Genomic DNA, 17,799 nt, shown 5'->3' on the forward strand with positions numbered 1-17,799 from the left:
CATCTATGAACATTCCTTTAGCAGGTACCCTGTTAATGATTAGTGACACTGCAGATTGGATCTTTAGGAAAAGAATTCAGAAATTCATGGACTGACTTTACCAGGAGTGCCCCAATTCTCTCTTGAGGAGTTGGGACTGGCCAGTAGCACCCCATTGCTTTTTTCCAGAATAAATTTGGGAAGAGCAGATGAGAATATTGAATATTGTATTGAAAGAAGCAATGAGACACAGTTTTAGATTTATAAAAGGACTTTGTGCTATTAACTAGCAAGAAGGGCTGAAGGAAGACACCACGAGGTGAAATGACATCTGGATTATTTATCCAAATCCATTATTTCTCAAGAATAAGATAATTTTGAAATATTAAGAATCACAAATACAAAACATGACATTAGTGAATCTGAACTTTCTAATTTTTTTGTGAGCATATTTTCCTAAAAATTAACAACTAGATATTTTTATTACTGTAATGAATGTGTAGATTCTATTATCTCTGATACCTTGCCATTCCCTGCACCAAAATGTTGTTTCATGGTAGTTGTGTTTTGTCACATGGAATTGTAATTTCCTTTGGATGCTGTGTGTGACCTTGAGCTGCTTTCATTGCAGATATACCAATATATCCAGAGTCGTTTTTATCGATCACCAGAGGTGCTACTGGGAATGCCTTATGACCTTGCAATTGATATGTGGTCCCTTGGGTGTATTTTAGTCGAGATGCACACTGGAGAGCCTCTCTTTAGTGGGGCAAATGAGGTAAGTTTTGTACCAGGAATTGGATTTGTTTGTTGCTAATTCCCATCAGGATTTTCAGCTGTTCAACTGGAGTGCATAAATTAGGGAAATCTGGTGATTCTGAAAGGATTAAACATCAATAACAAGACTTTTGTCAGGACTCAGAATCGCCTCTTGGTAATTTCTTGTGTCTCACTCTTACTCCTTAATTTGTTTTGTACATATTAGCTTTTTCTTTAATTAATTAATTAATTAATTAACTTAGAACTTGTCTGAGTAGCTGACATTTGTGTCACTGCTGGGTTGACTGTCACTTGTTCCTCACAAATGCACTTCCTTTGGCACAGGTGGATCAGATGAATAAAATAGTGGAAGTTTTGGGGATACCACCAACCCACATCCTCGACCAAGCACCCAAAGCAAGAAAGTTCTTTGAGAAGTTGCCAGATAGCACTTGGAACTTGAAGAAGACCAAAGATGGAAAAAGGGTATGTTAAATAACCAGGATGATAATATATATATTGATATGAAAAATGGTGAGGTGTTACTTTGTTTTACATCTTGTCTTACTGAAAATGCAGCTTGATTGTTTATTAGTGTTCTGTCTTACAAATTCAATAACACTTCCTGTTGTGTTGAATCCTTTGTTAATCTGATTTGACTTCTGATATTTGTGCACATCCAAGGCTTCCCACATTGATTCCAAGCAATTCCTCCCTCCCCACAGGAATACAAACCGCCGGGAACTCGCAAACTCCACAATATCCTGGGAGTTGAGACAGGAGGACCGGGTGGCCGCCGTGCTGGGGAGTCAGGTCATACTGTAGCTGACTACTTGAAGTTCAAAGACCTCATCTTAAGGATGCTTGACTATGACCCCAAGACACGAATCCAGCCCTACTACGCCCTGCAGCACAGTTTCTTCAAGAAAACGGCGGACGAAGGTACCAACACGAGTAACAGCGTGTCCACGAGTCCTGCCATGGAGCAGTCCCAGTCTTCAGGAACCACCTCTAGTACATCCTCGAGCTCAGGTGGGTTTTGGTCATCAACAGGGGACAGAATTCTGCTTCCTGATGTGCCCAGGGAGTGGGTATGGCCCTAAGGCTGCCGGAGCTCTGGGAGATTTTGGGCAGCTCAGGCACAGGGTGGGATTGTTGGGGTGTTTGTGCAGGGCCAGGAGTTGGACTGGATGACCCTTGTGGGTCCCTTCCTGCTGGGGATATTCTGTGAAATGTTGATTTTTTTTTTTCCCTCCTGTTAAAAAATACATCAATCACGATCACGAAACAATTGTTTTAACCAGCTGGAACAGTTAACACCTCCAACAAACCCCAAAACCCAGATGAGCAAAAATGTGAGTGATAACCACAGATCTTCCACTTTTCCCTTGAAGCACTTTACAAATCTTCCTGCTGCCATTGTTTCTTAGCTGTAAATTCTGTGTCCCTTGATTTATTGAGCGTGTTGGGGTTTTCCAGGTGGATCTTCTGGCACGAGCAACAGCGGGAGGGCGCGGTCAGACCCCACACACCAGCATCGGCACAGCGGTGGGCACTTCACTGCTGCTGTTCAAGCTATGGACTGTGAAACACACAGCCCACAGGTAATGCTCAGGTGGGGCTGGGGCAGGGAGAGCCTGTTGGAACAAGAGAGAGAAAACTGTAAATTCTCCCCCATAGGCAGTTAATTGGTGTGTAGATAGATATTGCTCTTTCGGTAACCTTTAATCAGCTGTGTTGTTCCAGAGGTTCCTCTAATGCTGTTGGCACCGTTCAAGGTATGAGCTACAACCTTTTAATTTAATTTGCTTTGTTTAGTGTCTCCAGGCTCCTCAGCCAGAGGTCAGAGCATTATTTTTCTAAGTATAGTACAAATACTGTGTTGTTATTATTACTATAATGTAAAGCTGCTCCTGTCATTTTGATAGCAAAGTCACTTACCAGACTTAGTTAAACTGTTTGAAAAAAACATCCAGGTATGCATTCATTTTTCTTAAGGTATATATAGAAAAGTATTAGAAATCATTTTTAACTACATGCCTGCATTTCTGGAATAACTGTGCACCTGCAAGGCTTGGTTAACATTTTATAAAGTTGGCATAAATACAAATAACTTAATCTCTCATGTATTGTTCAAGAACTGACTGGATGTGACACTCAGTTGACAAAGTGGTCAAAGGTTAGGCTGGATGATCTTGGAGGTCTTTTGCAACCTTCGTGTTGTGTGATTCAGTGCAAAGGCCAGCTTTGAGTCCCCATTTTAATTGGGATTTTGCTCCTCGCCGCAGGTGCGACAACAGTTTCCTCCTCCGATCGGTTGGACAGCCACCGAAGCTCCCAGCCAGGTCACCGTGGAGAACCACCCGGTTCAGGAAACCACCTTCCATGTAAACCCTCAACAACAGAATGCATTACATCATCACCACGGCAACAGCTCCCACCACCACCACCATCACCACCACCACCACCACCACCATGGACAGCAAGCCTTGGGCAGCCGGACCAGGCCGAGAGTCTACAATTCTCCAACAAACAGCTCCTCCACCCAGGATTCTATGGAGGTGGGCCACAGTCACCACTCCATGACATCCCTGTCTTCCTCAACTACTTCTTCCTCTACATCTTCCTCCTCTACTGGTAACCAAGGCAATCAGGCCTATCAGAACCGCCCAGTGGCTGCTAATACCTTGGACTTTGGACAGAACGGAGCTATGGACATGAATTTAACAGTCTACTCTAATCCGCGCCAAGAAACTGGCATAGCTGGACATCCCACGTACCAGTTTTCTGCTAATACAGGTCCTGCTCATTACATGACTGAAGGACACCTTGCCATGAGGCAAGGCATTGATAGAGAAGAGTCTCCCATGACAGGAGTTTGTGTTCAGCAAAGTCCTGTGGCTAGCTCGTGACTAAACTGAAACTAAGTTTGTTTCTTGTGTGTTTTTATAGAAGTGGTGTTTTTCCAAAAACAAAGTGCAAAGCTGCTTGAATCAGAAGGAGATAAACTCACTGAACCGCTACAGGAGGGCAAAGTTGACTATTTTTTTAAACTTGAAAAGATTGCAAAGGGACAATGAAGTTTTGGTTTTTTTTTTTTGGTTTTTTGCTGGGGGGAGGTTTTTTGGTTGGTTTTTTTTTAAGAGCCATGTCTGGACCCACCTTAACGGATAGCTTAGTGGTGTTCACCTTTTGCTTCCCCCATTTTAACTTGCCACAACCTAGTCATAGTTTGGTTTTTTTGGGGGAGGGGTTTTGATTTGATTTTAATTTTTTTTTAAATTTTTTTTTTTTGCTCTCATTCAACAGGGGTTATTGTTCAAATGTTAGTCATAGTTGCAAACTAGTTTCTTTTTAAAGGCATTGCACATGATTTCTAAAAAAAGGCCCTTTGAAGTTTTTTGGGTGGGAGGGGGAGTGAGTAATATATCTATTTTTTTTAGTTCCCCAAACAACCATGGGCACAGAAATGCAGTACTGTAAGAAAGAGGGACCTTCAGATTACACAAATATATTATTCTTCAGCTGTAAAAAGGGACGGTTGTGACGGAGTTTGTGAGGCACATTGAGCATGCGAAGTGGCGGTGAGCAGAACTCTCCTTTTCTGAATCTACTGAGGATCAAAGCAGCAATTGTGATGGGAATCCTGTGGGTGCCACCTTTTGGAGCCCACGGGGCAGTTAGGATGGAAATCTGACTGGTTTCATAACTGAGGTGCACTGAGAAGCAATCAACGGGTCGGTCCTGGCCAGTCCTGGGGAGGTCTAAGTGGTGGTCTTTGGGATAACCTTTGGCCTTATGGATTTGGACTCTTAAGTTAGAAGAGCCTACCATTTCAGATGCAATCACTTTTGGACATGCTTTTGCAGACAGTCCTTAATGCTGAAAACACAGAGAATGGGTAATTCAAGAGGCCTTTCTTTTAAAAAAAAATAGACTTTTGTGACCCACTTATTGTAAGGTATTGCAAGGTCACTTTGCGTGTGTCATAAAGTTGACTTCCTTATTGGTTGAAGGTCACAGGAGTAGTGGTTTGCGTTTGATGGAAATAGCTACAACTGTGTCCCTTCCTGCTTTTTACTTTTTTCTTTTGCTTTTTCTCGGCACGTGGTTTCTCCACCATTACTTCTGCACAAAGACGTCTTCTGTTCATCCTGAACATTTTTAAAAAAAAAAAAAATGCAGAATTTTATGTGACTGCTTTTTTGCCTCACAATTATGCTGTGAATTTTACAAAAATTTATTTTCTTTTTTGATAATTTATTGTACCAAAGCTGTTTTTATAGCACATAGATGTCTGTAACCAATAATGTAGCAGTTCTGCACTTTGACACAAGGTGTAACTAGACCATTTTTAAATGTCAGTTGAAAAAAAAAAAAATTATGGCTGTACTATTGCTTAAACAAAACTGGAACTGTTGTTGAATTCATAGCCAATACATTTACAGCAATCTGTGTACTGAAGATAATAGATTGACATGTACTCGGAGACTATAACATCTGTTACATTATCAATGTGTTCAGGCTTCTGAAGGTTAAAAGGGACACTAGATCCAGAAGCTATGAAACCAGCAGTTGATTCTTGTATTCCTTATTAACATTAATTGTAAACTTGAAGGCAAAGACCTTGATTTGCATGAACAGGTCCAAAAAAAAAATAATAGGCTGAGTAAAGCAAAACCCTCACGGGAGACCTGAGGTTAGCAGGCTGTATTTAACAGGTGCCTAATTTTTGGGTAACGCTGCCTTAATATAACACAGTCAGCTTGGCAGTTGCAAAATTTTAACGGGCCCATCCAAGAGATTTTTTATTTTTGTGTGTGGGAAAAGGAAGGGAAGAGAAAAACAAAAAAAAAAAGCTGCGTGGGGGAAAAAAAAACCCTTGGTGAAAGAATGAAGGTGAATTCCTGGATTGCCCATCCCAGATGAACAGTGTTGCCCATCCTCTCTTACAGAAGCAGTGATCTACCTCTGCCAGTAAGCCCTTGGAAAAGTTTTAATTTGAGCAGCAAATGGTCAATTCCATGCGGCCAAGTCGTTGTTTTTCGGTCGAAAAGGTGGAATTTTTTATACTCACAGTGGCAACACAGCAGCTGACTACCGTGTAAATGGGAATGAATCCTTGGGATTAGCAGTCTTTTGTAAATCATGGGTTTCTTAATCAAGTATTTCTGTTTTGTACCAACACATCAACCCTGTGGATGAAAGCGAAATTTTTCTTTTCCATTTCATTATTTCTTTTTGGTTTTTTTTTGTTTTCTTTTGAAGCTCAGTAATTCAGAGAAGTTTACAGGATTTGGAAGGCTGTCACCTTAGAAAAGGATGCTGAGTTTAGCAATATTAAAAAAACAAAAAAAAGGAATCCAGTTCTTACTGCTGTCTAGGAATATGAGGGTAATATGGAATCTGGGTAACATCATGCGCCAATAAAAAAAAAAAAAAAAAAACCAACCTAAAGCAGTTCAAAGAAATAATCTCTACATCAAGAAGAAAAAAAAAAAAATCATAAAATCCAGTGCTTCTGCATACTGTGTTATGTTACAGTCCAGTTTTGTGTGCTTTACTACACAGTTTGGTTACAGGACTTCTGTGCATTGTAAACATAAACAGCATGGAAAAGGTTAAATACCTGTGTTCAGATTGTAAGATCTAGTCCGGACTTGCTGTGTATATTGTAACGTTAAATGAAAAGACAAGCCCTTTGTATTATAGTCATGCAGTCTTATGTATGATAAACAGTTGAATAATTTGTCCTCAGACTCTTTACTGTGCTTTTTAAAAAGAAAAAAAAAAAAAGGAAAAAAAAAAAAAGGAGTAATTTAAGAAAAGACAAAAAACCAAACAAAAAAAAAATTGTAAACATAGTAAATCTTCCTATGCAATTAACCTACTCCGAGCCATGGTATGGTAGGTATAATTATACTATAATATGTAAATATCAGATACATTGAAACAGACTTAAAAATATGAAAGTAAAAGTTGGAGGCGTAACAGCTAATTTGGAGTTTTTAATTGAAACAGCGAGGTCTGCAAATCACTGCTGTGTGAACTCAGCTCTGCTTGATTCTCATGGACTGTGCTTGTAGTTTGGGTTCTTTAATCCTCACCTCAGTCTGAATATTCTTAGGTGCTCTGCAGCTTCCTCCCTGCCCCACACCAGCTGCTTTGGAGGCCATGGAATGGAATTTTGGGACTTTAATGGATGAGCTGTTATCCCTTGAGCCCAGCCTGCTTCCTCCTGCATCACCAACTCCCTGGCCTTGGGTGCAGTAGGATGTAGTTTTGGAAAAGCTGGTTTTCCTGCCAGGTGGGAGGATTTTCCCTGTGTCTGGAGTGATGCAGCCAGGTTATTCTTCATGTCTGGAGTGATGCAGCCAGGTGATTCTCCATGTCTCTGGAGTGATGCAGCCAGGTCATTTTCCATGCTCCCAGTCCTCCCTCAGCTCTAGGACTGTTTAGTTCCAGCTGGTGACCACCAGAGCCTGGTAGAGCAATGAGTAACAACTCCAGTTTGAAACTATTCCACATCAAATAACTTGAACAACCTCTAGAGATGGAGTTCCTTAAATCCTTTAACTGTGAAGCTTTTACAACTCTTCTGAAACTTCAGATGTTTTAAAACCTGTTTTCAAATCCGCTCCAAAGCCTGGAATTGCTGCTCCCAGCCCCTGGCAGTGGTGTCAGTCCTGCTGTGTGCATGCAGGAGGTGCAGTACATCCCTGCCCCTCTCACTCGGTTCCTTGTCTGTTGAAACCTCCAAGGATTGCAGTTTTCAACCATTCAGCCTCAGTTATTTGCATGAAAAGATTGTAAATTTAGGTGCTCGTCCATCCTGATTGCTCAGTCTTTTGGGAATGGCTGTTCTGCCAGGATTTAGGCTGCCATCCTGTAAGTACAGAGTCACCTGCAGGGGCTTGGTTCACCCAAGGGTTGGATTCACCTGGAAATGTGACTTCATCTCCATTGTTCATCACTCTGCCATCCTTGTTTTCATGACACCATCCATGTGCTTCTGTCTCATTCTGGACAACTGAAAAAAAAAGACCTTTGAAGATGCTCTGTGGAAGAATTCCCATTGAAAGCCATCAGGAAACTCTTCTAATGAGGGAGTGAGTGAAAACTCCAACCTGGTGACACAGAATGTGTTGTGTTGGTTTCTGGAACAAATTCATCCCAATGAGGTCATTGTGTGGAATTTCTGGATAGTAAGGAAGTGTCTTTCCAGTTAAAATTTGCACAGGGAAGTGGCTGCAGAGTAGAGTTACTACTGAATGTTTATGTCCTGAGGGTAGTTGGTGTTTAGCCTGATTTTTGGATGTTGGAATTCTCTCAGGGGAACCTTGTGGCTCTGCACAGCTGCTGCCAGGAGGGGACAGCCGGGGGGTCAGGCTGTGCTCCAGGGAACAGGGACAGCAGGAGAGGGAACAGCCTCAGGCTGGGCCAGGGGAGGCTCAGCTTGGCCAGCAGCAGGAATTTCTGCATGGAAAGGGTGCTCAGGCCTTGGCAGGAGCTGCCCAGGGAGGTTTGCAGTCCCCATCCCTGCAGGTGTCCCAGGAAGGCCTGGCTGTGGCACTCAGTGCTCTGGGCTGGGGACAAGGTGCCCATTGGGCACAGCTGGGACTGCAGGGGCTGGGAGGGCTTTGCCAGCCTCAGGGATTCTGTGATTCTGTGATATTTTACTTAAAATGATGCATATTAAGCTGCACAATATTTGCCCAGCAAAGGAAGGCACCTGGTCAAACTTCAGTTTTCTGTTCCATATCCCTGTTTTTTGTGAGGTTCTGCAGAAACAACTTGTTGGAAATTTGCAATTGTTTTTAGTTCTCCACCTCATGACAACTGCTGAGCTCTTCCTTCCTTACTGATAAAGATGCCTTGATTTGATTTCGGCAGTTCTCCATATGAGCCATATCAGATTTTTGGGATCTGCCCTGACCTTAAGCTTAAGGAGAGTAAGGTTAGATGGGATATTGGGAATAAATTCCTCCCTGGCAGGGTGGGGAGGCCCTGGGATGGAATTCCCAGAGAAGCTGTGGCTGCCCCTGGATCCCTGGCAGTGTCCAAGGCCAGGCTGGACACTGGGGCTTGGAGCAGCCTGGGACAGTGGAAGGTGTCCCTGCCATGGCTGGGGTGGAAAATAGATGATTTTTAATATCCCTTCAGTCCAAAACTTTCTTTGATTCTCTAAAAAAAGGGTTAAAAACTTTTTTTCTGAAATTTAAATTGTGTGATCACAGCCCTGAGTCCTGCTGAGCATTGACTTGCGAAACTCTTGCAAAATAACAAGAATTTTAACAGTTTCTTGGAACTTCAGGTTTTATGGATGTTCCTTGGGGTGTTGAGTAATGGAAGAGTAGCATGGCTAAGGCAGGAGAAATTAATAACCAAATCCCCCTCCTGTAGGTCTCCCCCTGAGAAAAGAGAGAAAAGGAGATGAATTTGATGGATGTTGATCATCAAAAACCAGTGAGTTCATGATTGGAAAATGATATATGGAAAATTAAATGCAGAGTTTGTTGGTTCTAAAGAAACTAATGGAAGACCTCAAGCAGAAAATCCAACCCAAAACTTTCTTCAGCATCTCTCTTCCCCAGCTGGGGACATCTTTGCCACTTGCTGTTGTGTTTTAAAGCTCTTTTCCTTCAGATTTTCCAGCTCAGGCAGGAATTCAGGACTCTTTCCCATCAATATCAACAGCTGCTAGATGGAATGGATAATTCTGAAACTACAGGGATGATTGATGATGATGATGATGATGATGATGGAGTTGCCTTTACCCAAGGCAGGAAGAAAAGCTCATCCTGAATGGAGCACATTGAGCTCAACTCAACAACCCTTTCCTCATTTGTGCTTGAAGGAAATTCCCATTTTGGAGGCCTTTGGAGTCAAGAATGAGCTGAGGGAATTCAATCATAAAATCATGGAATATCCTGAGTGGGAAGAATCCACAAGGATCACCCAGAGCCCCCAACAGTCCCAGTCTGGGCATCCCTGGAGCTCCTGGAGCTCTGGCAGCTTTGGGGCCATTCCCAGTCCCATTCCCATTCCCATTCCCATTCCCATTCCCATTCCCATTCCCATTCCCTGGGAATTCTCAAAGCTTTAGTGTCACAACCTCAGTGACCTGGGAAGACAAATCCAGGAATTTTGGGAGCCAGGGCTTGGAAAAGCAGAGATGTCACAGAGTTCCTTCATGGGATCAGGGAGAGTTTTGTCTGCAGAAAAGGTCCAGCACTGTAACTTTGGCTAAAAGCATTTTAATGCCTTTTTCATTTGCTTTTAGGTTGAAACTTTAATCCATTTGCCTCCTCAGGAACACTTCAAGGCCTTTTCTCCCCTCCCAAATTCCTGTCCTTTCCCAGTGCTTCTCCCTCCCCTTCCCTGCTTTCCACTCTGACCTTTCTCCCCTTCCTACACTTCCCACATCTAACTTTTTTCTCCTTTTCAACATTTGCCCCCTTCCTTTTCCCACCTTTTAGCTTTGAATTTTCCCCCTACTTTTCTTCTTTTCCTTTCTTTTCTCATGTATGTCTCTTGCCTGCTTTTCCCACTGTTTTCCCCTGCTTTCTCTCCCCCTGTTCCTTTTTCTTCTCCCTGTGTTTCTTTCCTTTTCCTTTCCTTGTTCTTTTCCTGTCTTTTCACAGCTTCTCCTGTCTTGTTTCCCTGCCATTCTTTCCCTGTTTTTTTCCTGCTCCCCTACCCTGCTCTTCCCTTCCTCTCCCTCCTTCCTGCCCTTTTGGATTCCTCCCAAGTCTTTCCTTTTTTCCCTTTTCCTTAATGCTTTCAGTTTTTTCCCTACTTTGACTTTTCCCCCTTCCTTTGAGTTCTCTCCCAATCATTTTTCAGGATATTTCAACAGCCCCCAACTTTATTTTCATGATTTTCTCCTATATTTTCACTTCCTATCTTTCCTGCTTTTTTCCTGCCTCTTTCCCACTTCCTTTGCCACTCTTGATTTGCATTTGCTTTCCCCCCTTTGCTTTCCCTTCAGGTCTTTCCCCTTTCTTCTTTCCAATCTTTTCTCCTTTCCCCTTTTCCCCCTCATTATTTCAATACTTTTTTAGGTGTTTCTTTGCTTCCTTTCCTCCCTTCAGTGCTTTTCAAGTTTCTTCCCCCTTCCTTCTCCACTTTTTTCCAAATGGTTTTCAGGTGTATTTCTTCTTCCCTTTGCTCATTTTTCCATCTCCCTGCTTTTCCCTGTTTTGATTTCATTCCCATTTTTCTCCCATCTTTTCCATGCTTTTTCTGGATAATTCCATTTTTCCCTCTCTTTCCCTTCCTTGCCTTTTCCTTGCTCTTCTATTTTCCTTTTTTTCCATGCTGTTATTTCCATCCCCTCCATTCTTTTCAATACTTAAGAGACTTTTCTCTGCTTTTCAGGTCTTTTCCTTGCTTTCCCTTCTCTTTCCCCTGCTTTCCCTTTCCAATTCCCACTGCCTGCAGTGCTTTGACTTCGTTTTCACTGATTTTTGAGGTTTTTTCTTTCTTCCCTCCCTCCATGAAAAGATTCCTTTTCATAACTCTCTTGATTCCCTTCTTGATCTTTCCCTGCTTTTCTTGCTTTCCCTTCTTTTTCCTCTCTCTTTTCAATCCTTGTTCTGCTTATTTTCACTCCTTTGCAGATCTTTTCCTTCCTTCCCCCTTTTCTTTATTCTCACTTCTGAGGAAGGAAAGAAATTTTTTTTCTTTTTTTTTTTTGTGCCTTTTTTTCCTCTGTAATTCTAATTAGGTTCCACTGAACCTGTAAATGCTCCATTCATTCTTTTGAGTTCTTTCAGCTATTTTCCCATTTCCTGTTTAGGGTTTTTTTGTGGGGTTTTGTTTGTTTGTTTGTTTGGGGGTTTTTGGGGTTTTTTTTGGTTGGTTTTTTTGTTTTATAACCTTTTGTTTTACAGGTGTGAAAATGGCTGGGAGAACTTTGCTCCCTGAATACTAATCTGGAAATTTTCTAAGGAAAAAGGAAAAAAAACTTGGGAGACAACCTCTCCTGGTCCAAAAAGCAGAGCTGTGTGAAATTTTCTCTCCTGGGAAATGCTGAAATCCAGCCTTTTCTCACTTTTTTCCCCAAATATCTGGGAAGAGGGTGAGGGACACCATGGCAAATCCCATAAATGACGTGGCAAACTGGGACAAAGTTCACGAAAGCTGGGGGAAACCTGAGAGGAACCTTCTAGAGCCTGGAATGCAGGGAATGGCATGTGGGATATCTGCAGCTCCATGGAAGGGAGTTGGAGGACAAGGGATGAAGGGAATGGAAAAGCTCCCCTGGATGGAGGCTGGAGAGACTGAGGCTGATTGTTTAATGAGAAGGGATAAAAAAACCATGGAGAAATTAAAAATGCACCTTGGGGTGGTGTAGTCAGACCTTCACAGCTTTGTCTTTGTGAGGAGAAATTGTTTTGCTTGAAGAGTGGAAATGGAATTGAATTTGGAATAGGAGAATCAAAATTTTGTGATGTAACTCACTGCTGTGAGTCCTGCTGGATCCACTGGGAAAGCACTGGAGAGCTGATGGATAATTAAATCAGAGTTAACACACTGGGGAGAACAGGCACCCTTTGTGAGGTGAAATTGTACTTGAAAAGTGGAAATGGAATTGAATTTGGAATAGGAGAATCAAAATTTTGTGATGTAACTCACTGCTGTGAGTCCCACTGGAAAAGCATTGGAGAGCTGATGGGTAATTAAATCAGAATTAACACACTGAGGAGAACAGGCACTTTCAGCCCTAGGGGCATCAATCCTAATTATTGAAGGTTGGGAAAAACTTCCTGGATACTTCCAGCCACAAAAAGTGCACAAAAAGCTGCCTAAAGTGTCTTTGCTCCCTTTGGAATTTGGGATTTGCTGTGGCTGGGGAGAAGATCCTGCAGGAGATCCCATTCTGTGCCCATGTAAGGCTTCCCAAGGCTGCCTGTCCTGCACCCTTCTCCCTCACCCCAAATCCTCTTCCAGCCCCAGCTGGACCACAGAAAAAGCTCCTCATCCTCCTTTGTTGAACTTTGGCCAAACTCCCCCAGCTGGGATCTCGAGCAGGCGTGGTTGAGAATCCAACCCAGGGTTTCTGAGGGGTAACAGGAGAAGTGGGGAAAAGCAGATCTGGACAGGCACATTTCTCCTGCCTTGTTTCCCCTCAAGTTTGGAGAAATCTGAGCAGTAATTCTCCATCATTATCTGAAACACACTTCAGTCTGGCTTGGTGGAAGGGTGAACTTGAAAAACATTGAAAATATTTGAGTTTCAGTGCCTTCTTGACACATCTGCCGTGGTCTGTCTGTGGCTAATTTTAGCTGCTGCTCTGCGTGGTTGGAGGTCCTGCCAGCCCTCCTCACTCCCAAATCCTGACCCTATGTTTAGCAGCAGCAAACTTCCAAATTCAAATTGGCCTCATGCTTGGCATTGAGGCTGCAGGAGTTAAAGGCAATTAGCACAAGTGCCTCAGTGTTTGATTCCTCTCACTTGGATTTGGTTTAACTTCGCTTTAAGGTGTTCTCAGAAGGGAAAATTTAGTGCAACCTGTTTGGGTCTGGGACACTGATGGAGCATTTATTGAATGGGATGATGTTTATTTAGTCCGACACACACCTCGTGGGATTTCCCCTCAAGTATTCATTTAGGAGACAATATTTCTTACCTGTGGCTTCATCCAAAGCAGTGTGAGCAGCAGGAGAGGGATTGGGATTGTGTTGCTGTGCTCAGGTGAGAGCTCACCTGCAGAGCTGCTCCAGCCCTGGGGCTCAGCACAGCAAGGAGCTGGAGCTGCTGGAGAGAGTGCAGAGGAGGCAGCAGGATGAGCAGAGGGATGGAGCAGCTCTGCTGGGAGGAAAGGCTGGCAGAGCTGGGATTGTTCAGCCTGGAGAGGAGAAGCTTTGGGGTGACCTCATTGTGGCCTTTTGGTGCCTGAAGGAGCTGCAGGAAACATGGAGAGAGACAATTGCCAAGGGCTGCAGGGACAGGACACAGGGAATGGCTGCAAAGTGCCAGAGGGCAGGGAGAGATGGGATCTTGGGAATTAGGAATTGTTCCCTGGCAGGGTGGGGAGGCCCTGGGATGGAATTCCCAGAGAAGCTGTGGCTGCCCCTGGATCCCTGGCAGTGTCCAAGGCCAGGTTGGACATTGGGGCTTGGAGCAGCCTGGCACAGTGGAAGGTGTCCCTGCCATGGCAGGGTGGCACTGGATGGGATTTAAGGTCCTTTCAACCCAAACTATCTGGTGAATCTGTGATTTTATGACAGGAAATGTCTTTGGACTCATCCCCTGCTCATGGGAGAGTGAATTCAGGTGTGTGCAGCCCTTCCCTCTCCGCTGGAGCCACGGTGAGCTCTGATTTTTATCTGGGTGTGTGGGAGGAAGGTCAAGGCTCTGAGCTGCTTCTTGAAAATGAAGCTTCAGACAAAATGCTTCACTCCTCCTGTCCCCGAGTTGCAAAAATCTGTGATAAAGGGGCGTTTTATGTGAGATTGTTTCAGTCTTGTGTCTTTTTGGTTGTGTTGGAATGATTTATGGACACAAACTGACCCAGCAAATGAGGCAAATTATGACAGTTCTGCTGCATAGGTGTTCCTTCTCATTCCCTGTGGAGACAGAGGGGATGTGCTGAGGAGTTTGTGAATTCACTAAAGAGACAAAGGAAAAGCTCTTAAAACTGAAGAAACAGCAAAGTTGGAGTCCAGCAGTTCTGGGCTTTGTCAGAGGCAGAAAAACTCCACGAGGCTGAATCCCACAGCGTGGCAAAACCAAAAGGATGTTTAATTTAGGGAATTCAAAAAGCTCCACCTCGACAAAAGTGGAATTTGTGCTCTTTCTGGGGGGCAGGAAGGCAAAACTTCCCACCCAGAGCACGATGCTTGAGCAGAACAGAATCCCAGCAGGGGAAGGCAGACAGGACAGATAGCTGAAGTGCAGAGGCTGCAACTGTCAGCACCGAAATAACCGCGAGTGGATTTGAGGTAAGAGATCCGAAGGAGGAGCAGCTATTAATAATGAGGAGCCATGGCAAAAATCCCGCAGCCGCCCGGGGGGGAAACCTGAGAGCACAGATGCTGCTGGAAAGGCTTTGCAAAAATAGCAAGGCATCTCTGCAGGGGATGCTTCTCAGTCGTGCCACTGCAGGAATGGGAGAGAAAATGCAAAGTTTCTAGAGCTGGAGGTCTCCCCTTGGCGAGGGAAGGTTTCTGGAGCTGAGCAAACCCCACCGGAGCAGAGGGGAAGGGTTGGAGAAACAGCTGAGCTGCTGGAGCAGGTGGCTGGATTTGAGCCAAAAAAAAATCCAGCAGGAGCATTTGGACACATCAGTCAGGAGTGGAACGTGATGGGGAGGAGGAGGAGGGGATGAAGCTCAAAGAAAGGGAAGGATTGAAATGAGCCCTAAAAAAGGAAGGAATAAACCCCTTAGGAAATCCAGCGACTCTTCTCGTGCAATTAGGATTTTTAATAGGCAAGAAAAGGGTTTTTTTTCCCAGTTATTGAGACAGGATGAGAATATGGAGGGGAAAAATGAGTGCAGGCTGAGTAAAGGTAACACCTGGCTGGTTTGGGTGGGAACAGGGAATTTTCCATGGGGTGGCAGCTGAAGGAAGAAAGCCTGGCTGGGATTTCCCTCTTTGCTTCACAGTCACAGTTATATCTCTTTGCAAGATTGGAACCCCTCTGACCTCATTTGCACTTTGCAGGGGAAACATTTCCCCAAAAACCCCCATTTTCCCCTCCTTTTCAGTATTAATATAAAAATCCAGGATGCCATGGAGGTGGTGGAGTGGCAGTGTTCAGGAGGAGTCTGGCTGTGGCCCTTGGGGACATTTTTTGGGGTGATGCTGGTGCTGCTGGGGTGGCACTGGGGGATCCCAAAAGTCTCTTCCCACCTCGGTGATTCCATGTGAAAATGGTAATTTGTAAACCAATAGACATTCCCAAGTACTCCAAGACATTTAGAGGAAAACATCCATTTTCATGGATCTCAACAAGACCAAACATTAAAAAAATCCCCTGAGAAAGGAATTGTTCCACAAAAAAACTCCTTGTATTTCCTGCTGTTTACAGAGAGCCACCAGGACTTTTCCAAACCAGTAAAAATTTCCTTTTTTTCTTGTTAAATGTTGATAAAAATGTTATTTTCTTGTTCCTCTTCCAGCCCATTTTAGCAAAACATTTCACAGGGATATCACTGTGTTCATGCAAATAACATATTCTGTGTTTTGGAGGCTGTAGGTTTATGATTTCTATGTATAAAGGCAACTTTCCCCTGAGTTTTGTGCAAGATGATGGTTTTCCATGAAAAGTTAGGATTTCTTTTGGCCATCCTTGGCCCTTGTCCAGGAGTGATGTGATGTAAAATTCAGTGTGAAGGGATTAATAATCTAGTGACACCATATAAAACTTTATCTGAGTGCACTCAGTTCTTTAATACCAGCAGGGGACTGAATAATAAAAAAATGCTGTTTCTCCTCTTCTTTTTTCCCCCAAAAAGATAAATATCAGAGCCTGAGTTTCAGGTATTTAAATTTTATATGTATTAAACCTCAGGTGTGGTGGTTGGTTTGTGTTTTAATGTTTCATAATCCCAGCACTGAGAGGTTTTTATGTTACATAGAATTTGCTTCAATTCTTACCTATTTTTCTTGATTTTTAATCAAGAACTGTTTGAATCCAATTATTAAATATTCAGTGGAGAGGTTTGATCTCCATTCCATTCATTCTCAATTCCAGAATGATTTGGGTTGGAAAAAACCTGAAAGCTCATCCTGTTCAACCCCTGCCATGGGCAGCTCCAGTTATTATTTTAAAAATGATATTAAACCCCACATTTGTCTGCTCTGACTATTATTAATGACTATTATTACTGATGATCAGGTTTGCAGCTCCAGGTTTCTCTCCAATCCATCTCTGCCTTGCCCAACACTCCCCTGTAGTTCTGACAAAGTTCAACCTCAATTCTCACTCCTTGTGTTGAGCAAACTTTCCAATAATCCACAATTTCCAATACTTGGAAAGGGCTGAAAAGCAGCCAGAATTTTGGGGAACAGAATGAACATTATGGCCCAAAAATTTAAATTGAATTAGTATTTAAACTGAATTTATATTTAAATGCAATTTATATTTAAATATAATTTATATATTATAAATTGTAGTGTAAATTATCAAAAGTTTTCCTTTCTTTTCTCCTGTTTCTCTCCTGCATTGGAGAATAACTCTCCATAAATAACAAACACTAGAGTTTTATGTGGAGATTTAATTTTCCTCCTTGTAGCTTCTGGGTTTTAACCTTAATAATACCTTAATAAACCTTAATAATAAAACTGAAATATCCACTGATATTGAAACTTTATCCAACTTAACCAAAATGCTGCATTACTGCCTTTTCTCTTCATATTTTTGTTATCTCCATAGCTGAGATTTGTCTGCTTAGGAAATTCATCTGAATTAGAGAAATTATTCCAGAAAATGCTGGAATAATTCGAACTGAATTTATTTGATTGCCCAGAATCAGTTCATGGCACTTAAAATTGAAATGGTTTTGATTTGATTCAGTTTATTTCACTCCAAATTATGATCCAAAAAGGTTTAGAGTTAATTCCCATGGGCTTTTCAGGGGTAAATTGTAAAGAATTTGAGCAGTGAGGAGCAGGGATTGGCTTTGGGATGGACAGGATTTAGTGCAGGAAAAAACACAACAAAAAACAAACCCCAAAAATTAGTTATGGTAAATGAAAACTAAAATTTTCCCAGTTATAAAATAGATTTCAAGAAATATCTCTTCAATTGGAAGCTGATTGTGGTGTGTTAAGTGATGATGTGGTGGTGTAACATTTTGAGAAAATATCAAGGAAAATAAACACTGATATAGTTACATTTTGAGAAAGTATAAAGAAAAATAAACATTGCTATAATGTGAGAGAATGCTCCTGAAACTATGCAAAAGCAATTTTCAAGATGTCCCACAGACTGAAATCATCTTTTCTTAAAGTGGGTAAATGATTTTCCTAGAACATAATTTTAATCTATTTTTTTTCCTTTCATTATTTCTCCAAATACATGATTTTCTTATGTTTTTTAAATTCAATA

At 42.4% G+C, this 17,799-nt stretch overlaps 1 protein-coding gene and 1 long non-coding RNA gene across 4 annotated transcripts in view; one reads left to right on the top strand and one right to left on the bottom strand.

Annotated features, from left to right (window-relative positions):
• DYRK1A (dual specificity tyrosine phosphorylation regulated kinase 1A) overlaps positions 1-6,495 on the top strand; it is a 67,154-nt gene extending 60,659 nt beyond the window's left edge. For all 3 annotated transcript variants that reach the window (XM_085080328.1, XM_085080244.1, XM_085080413.1), the window contains 5 exons: positions 611-757; positions 1,084-1,224; positions 1,464-1,770; positions 2,218-2,342; positions 3,027-6,495. In XM_085080328.1, the coding sequence (XP_084936454.1) occupies positions 611-757; positions 1,084-1,224; positions 1,464-1,770; positions 2,218-2,342; positions 3,027-3,650 (1,344 nt within the window). In that variant the 3' untranslated portion in view covers positions 3,651-6,495. The remainder of the gene's footprint in view (positions 1-610; positions 758-1,083; positions 1,225-1,463; positions 1,771-2,217; positions 2,343-3,026) is intronic.
• Positions 1,769-3,027, bottom strand: LOC146444065 (uncharacterized). Its single transcript, XR_014856203.1, has 3 exons — positions 2,680-3,027; positions 2,106-2,375; positions 1,769-1,990 (listed from the first exon to the last, which is right to left on the bottom strand). It is a non-coding gene; the product is annotated as an uncharacterized LOC146444065 (long non-coding RNA).
• Positions 6,496-17,799: the final 11,304 nt, after the last annotated feature.

The sequence above is a fragment of the Lichenostomus cassidix genome, chromosome 1 (genome assembly GCF_008360975.1).
Source record: "Lichenostomus cassidix isolate B80296 chromosome 1, HeHo_3.0, whole genome shotgun sequence".
Lineage (NCBI taxonomy): Eukaryota > Metazoa > Chordata > Aves > Passeriformes > Meliphagidae > Lichenostomus > Lichenostomus cassidix.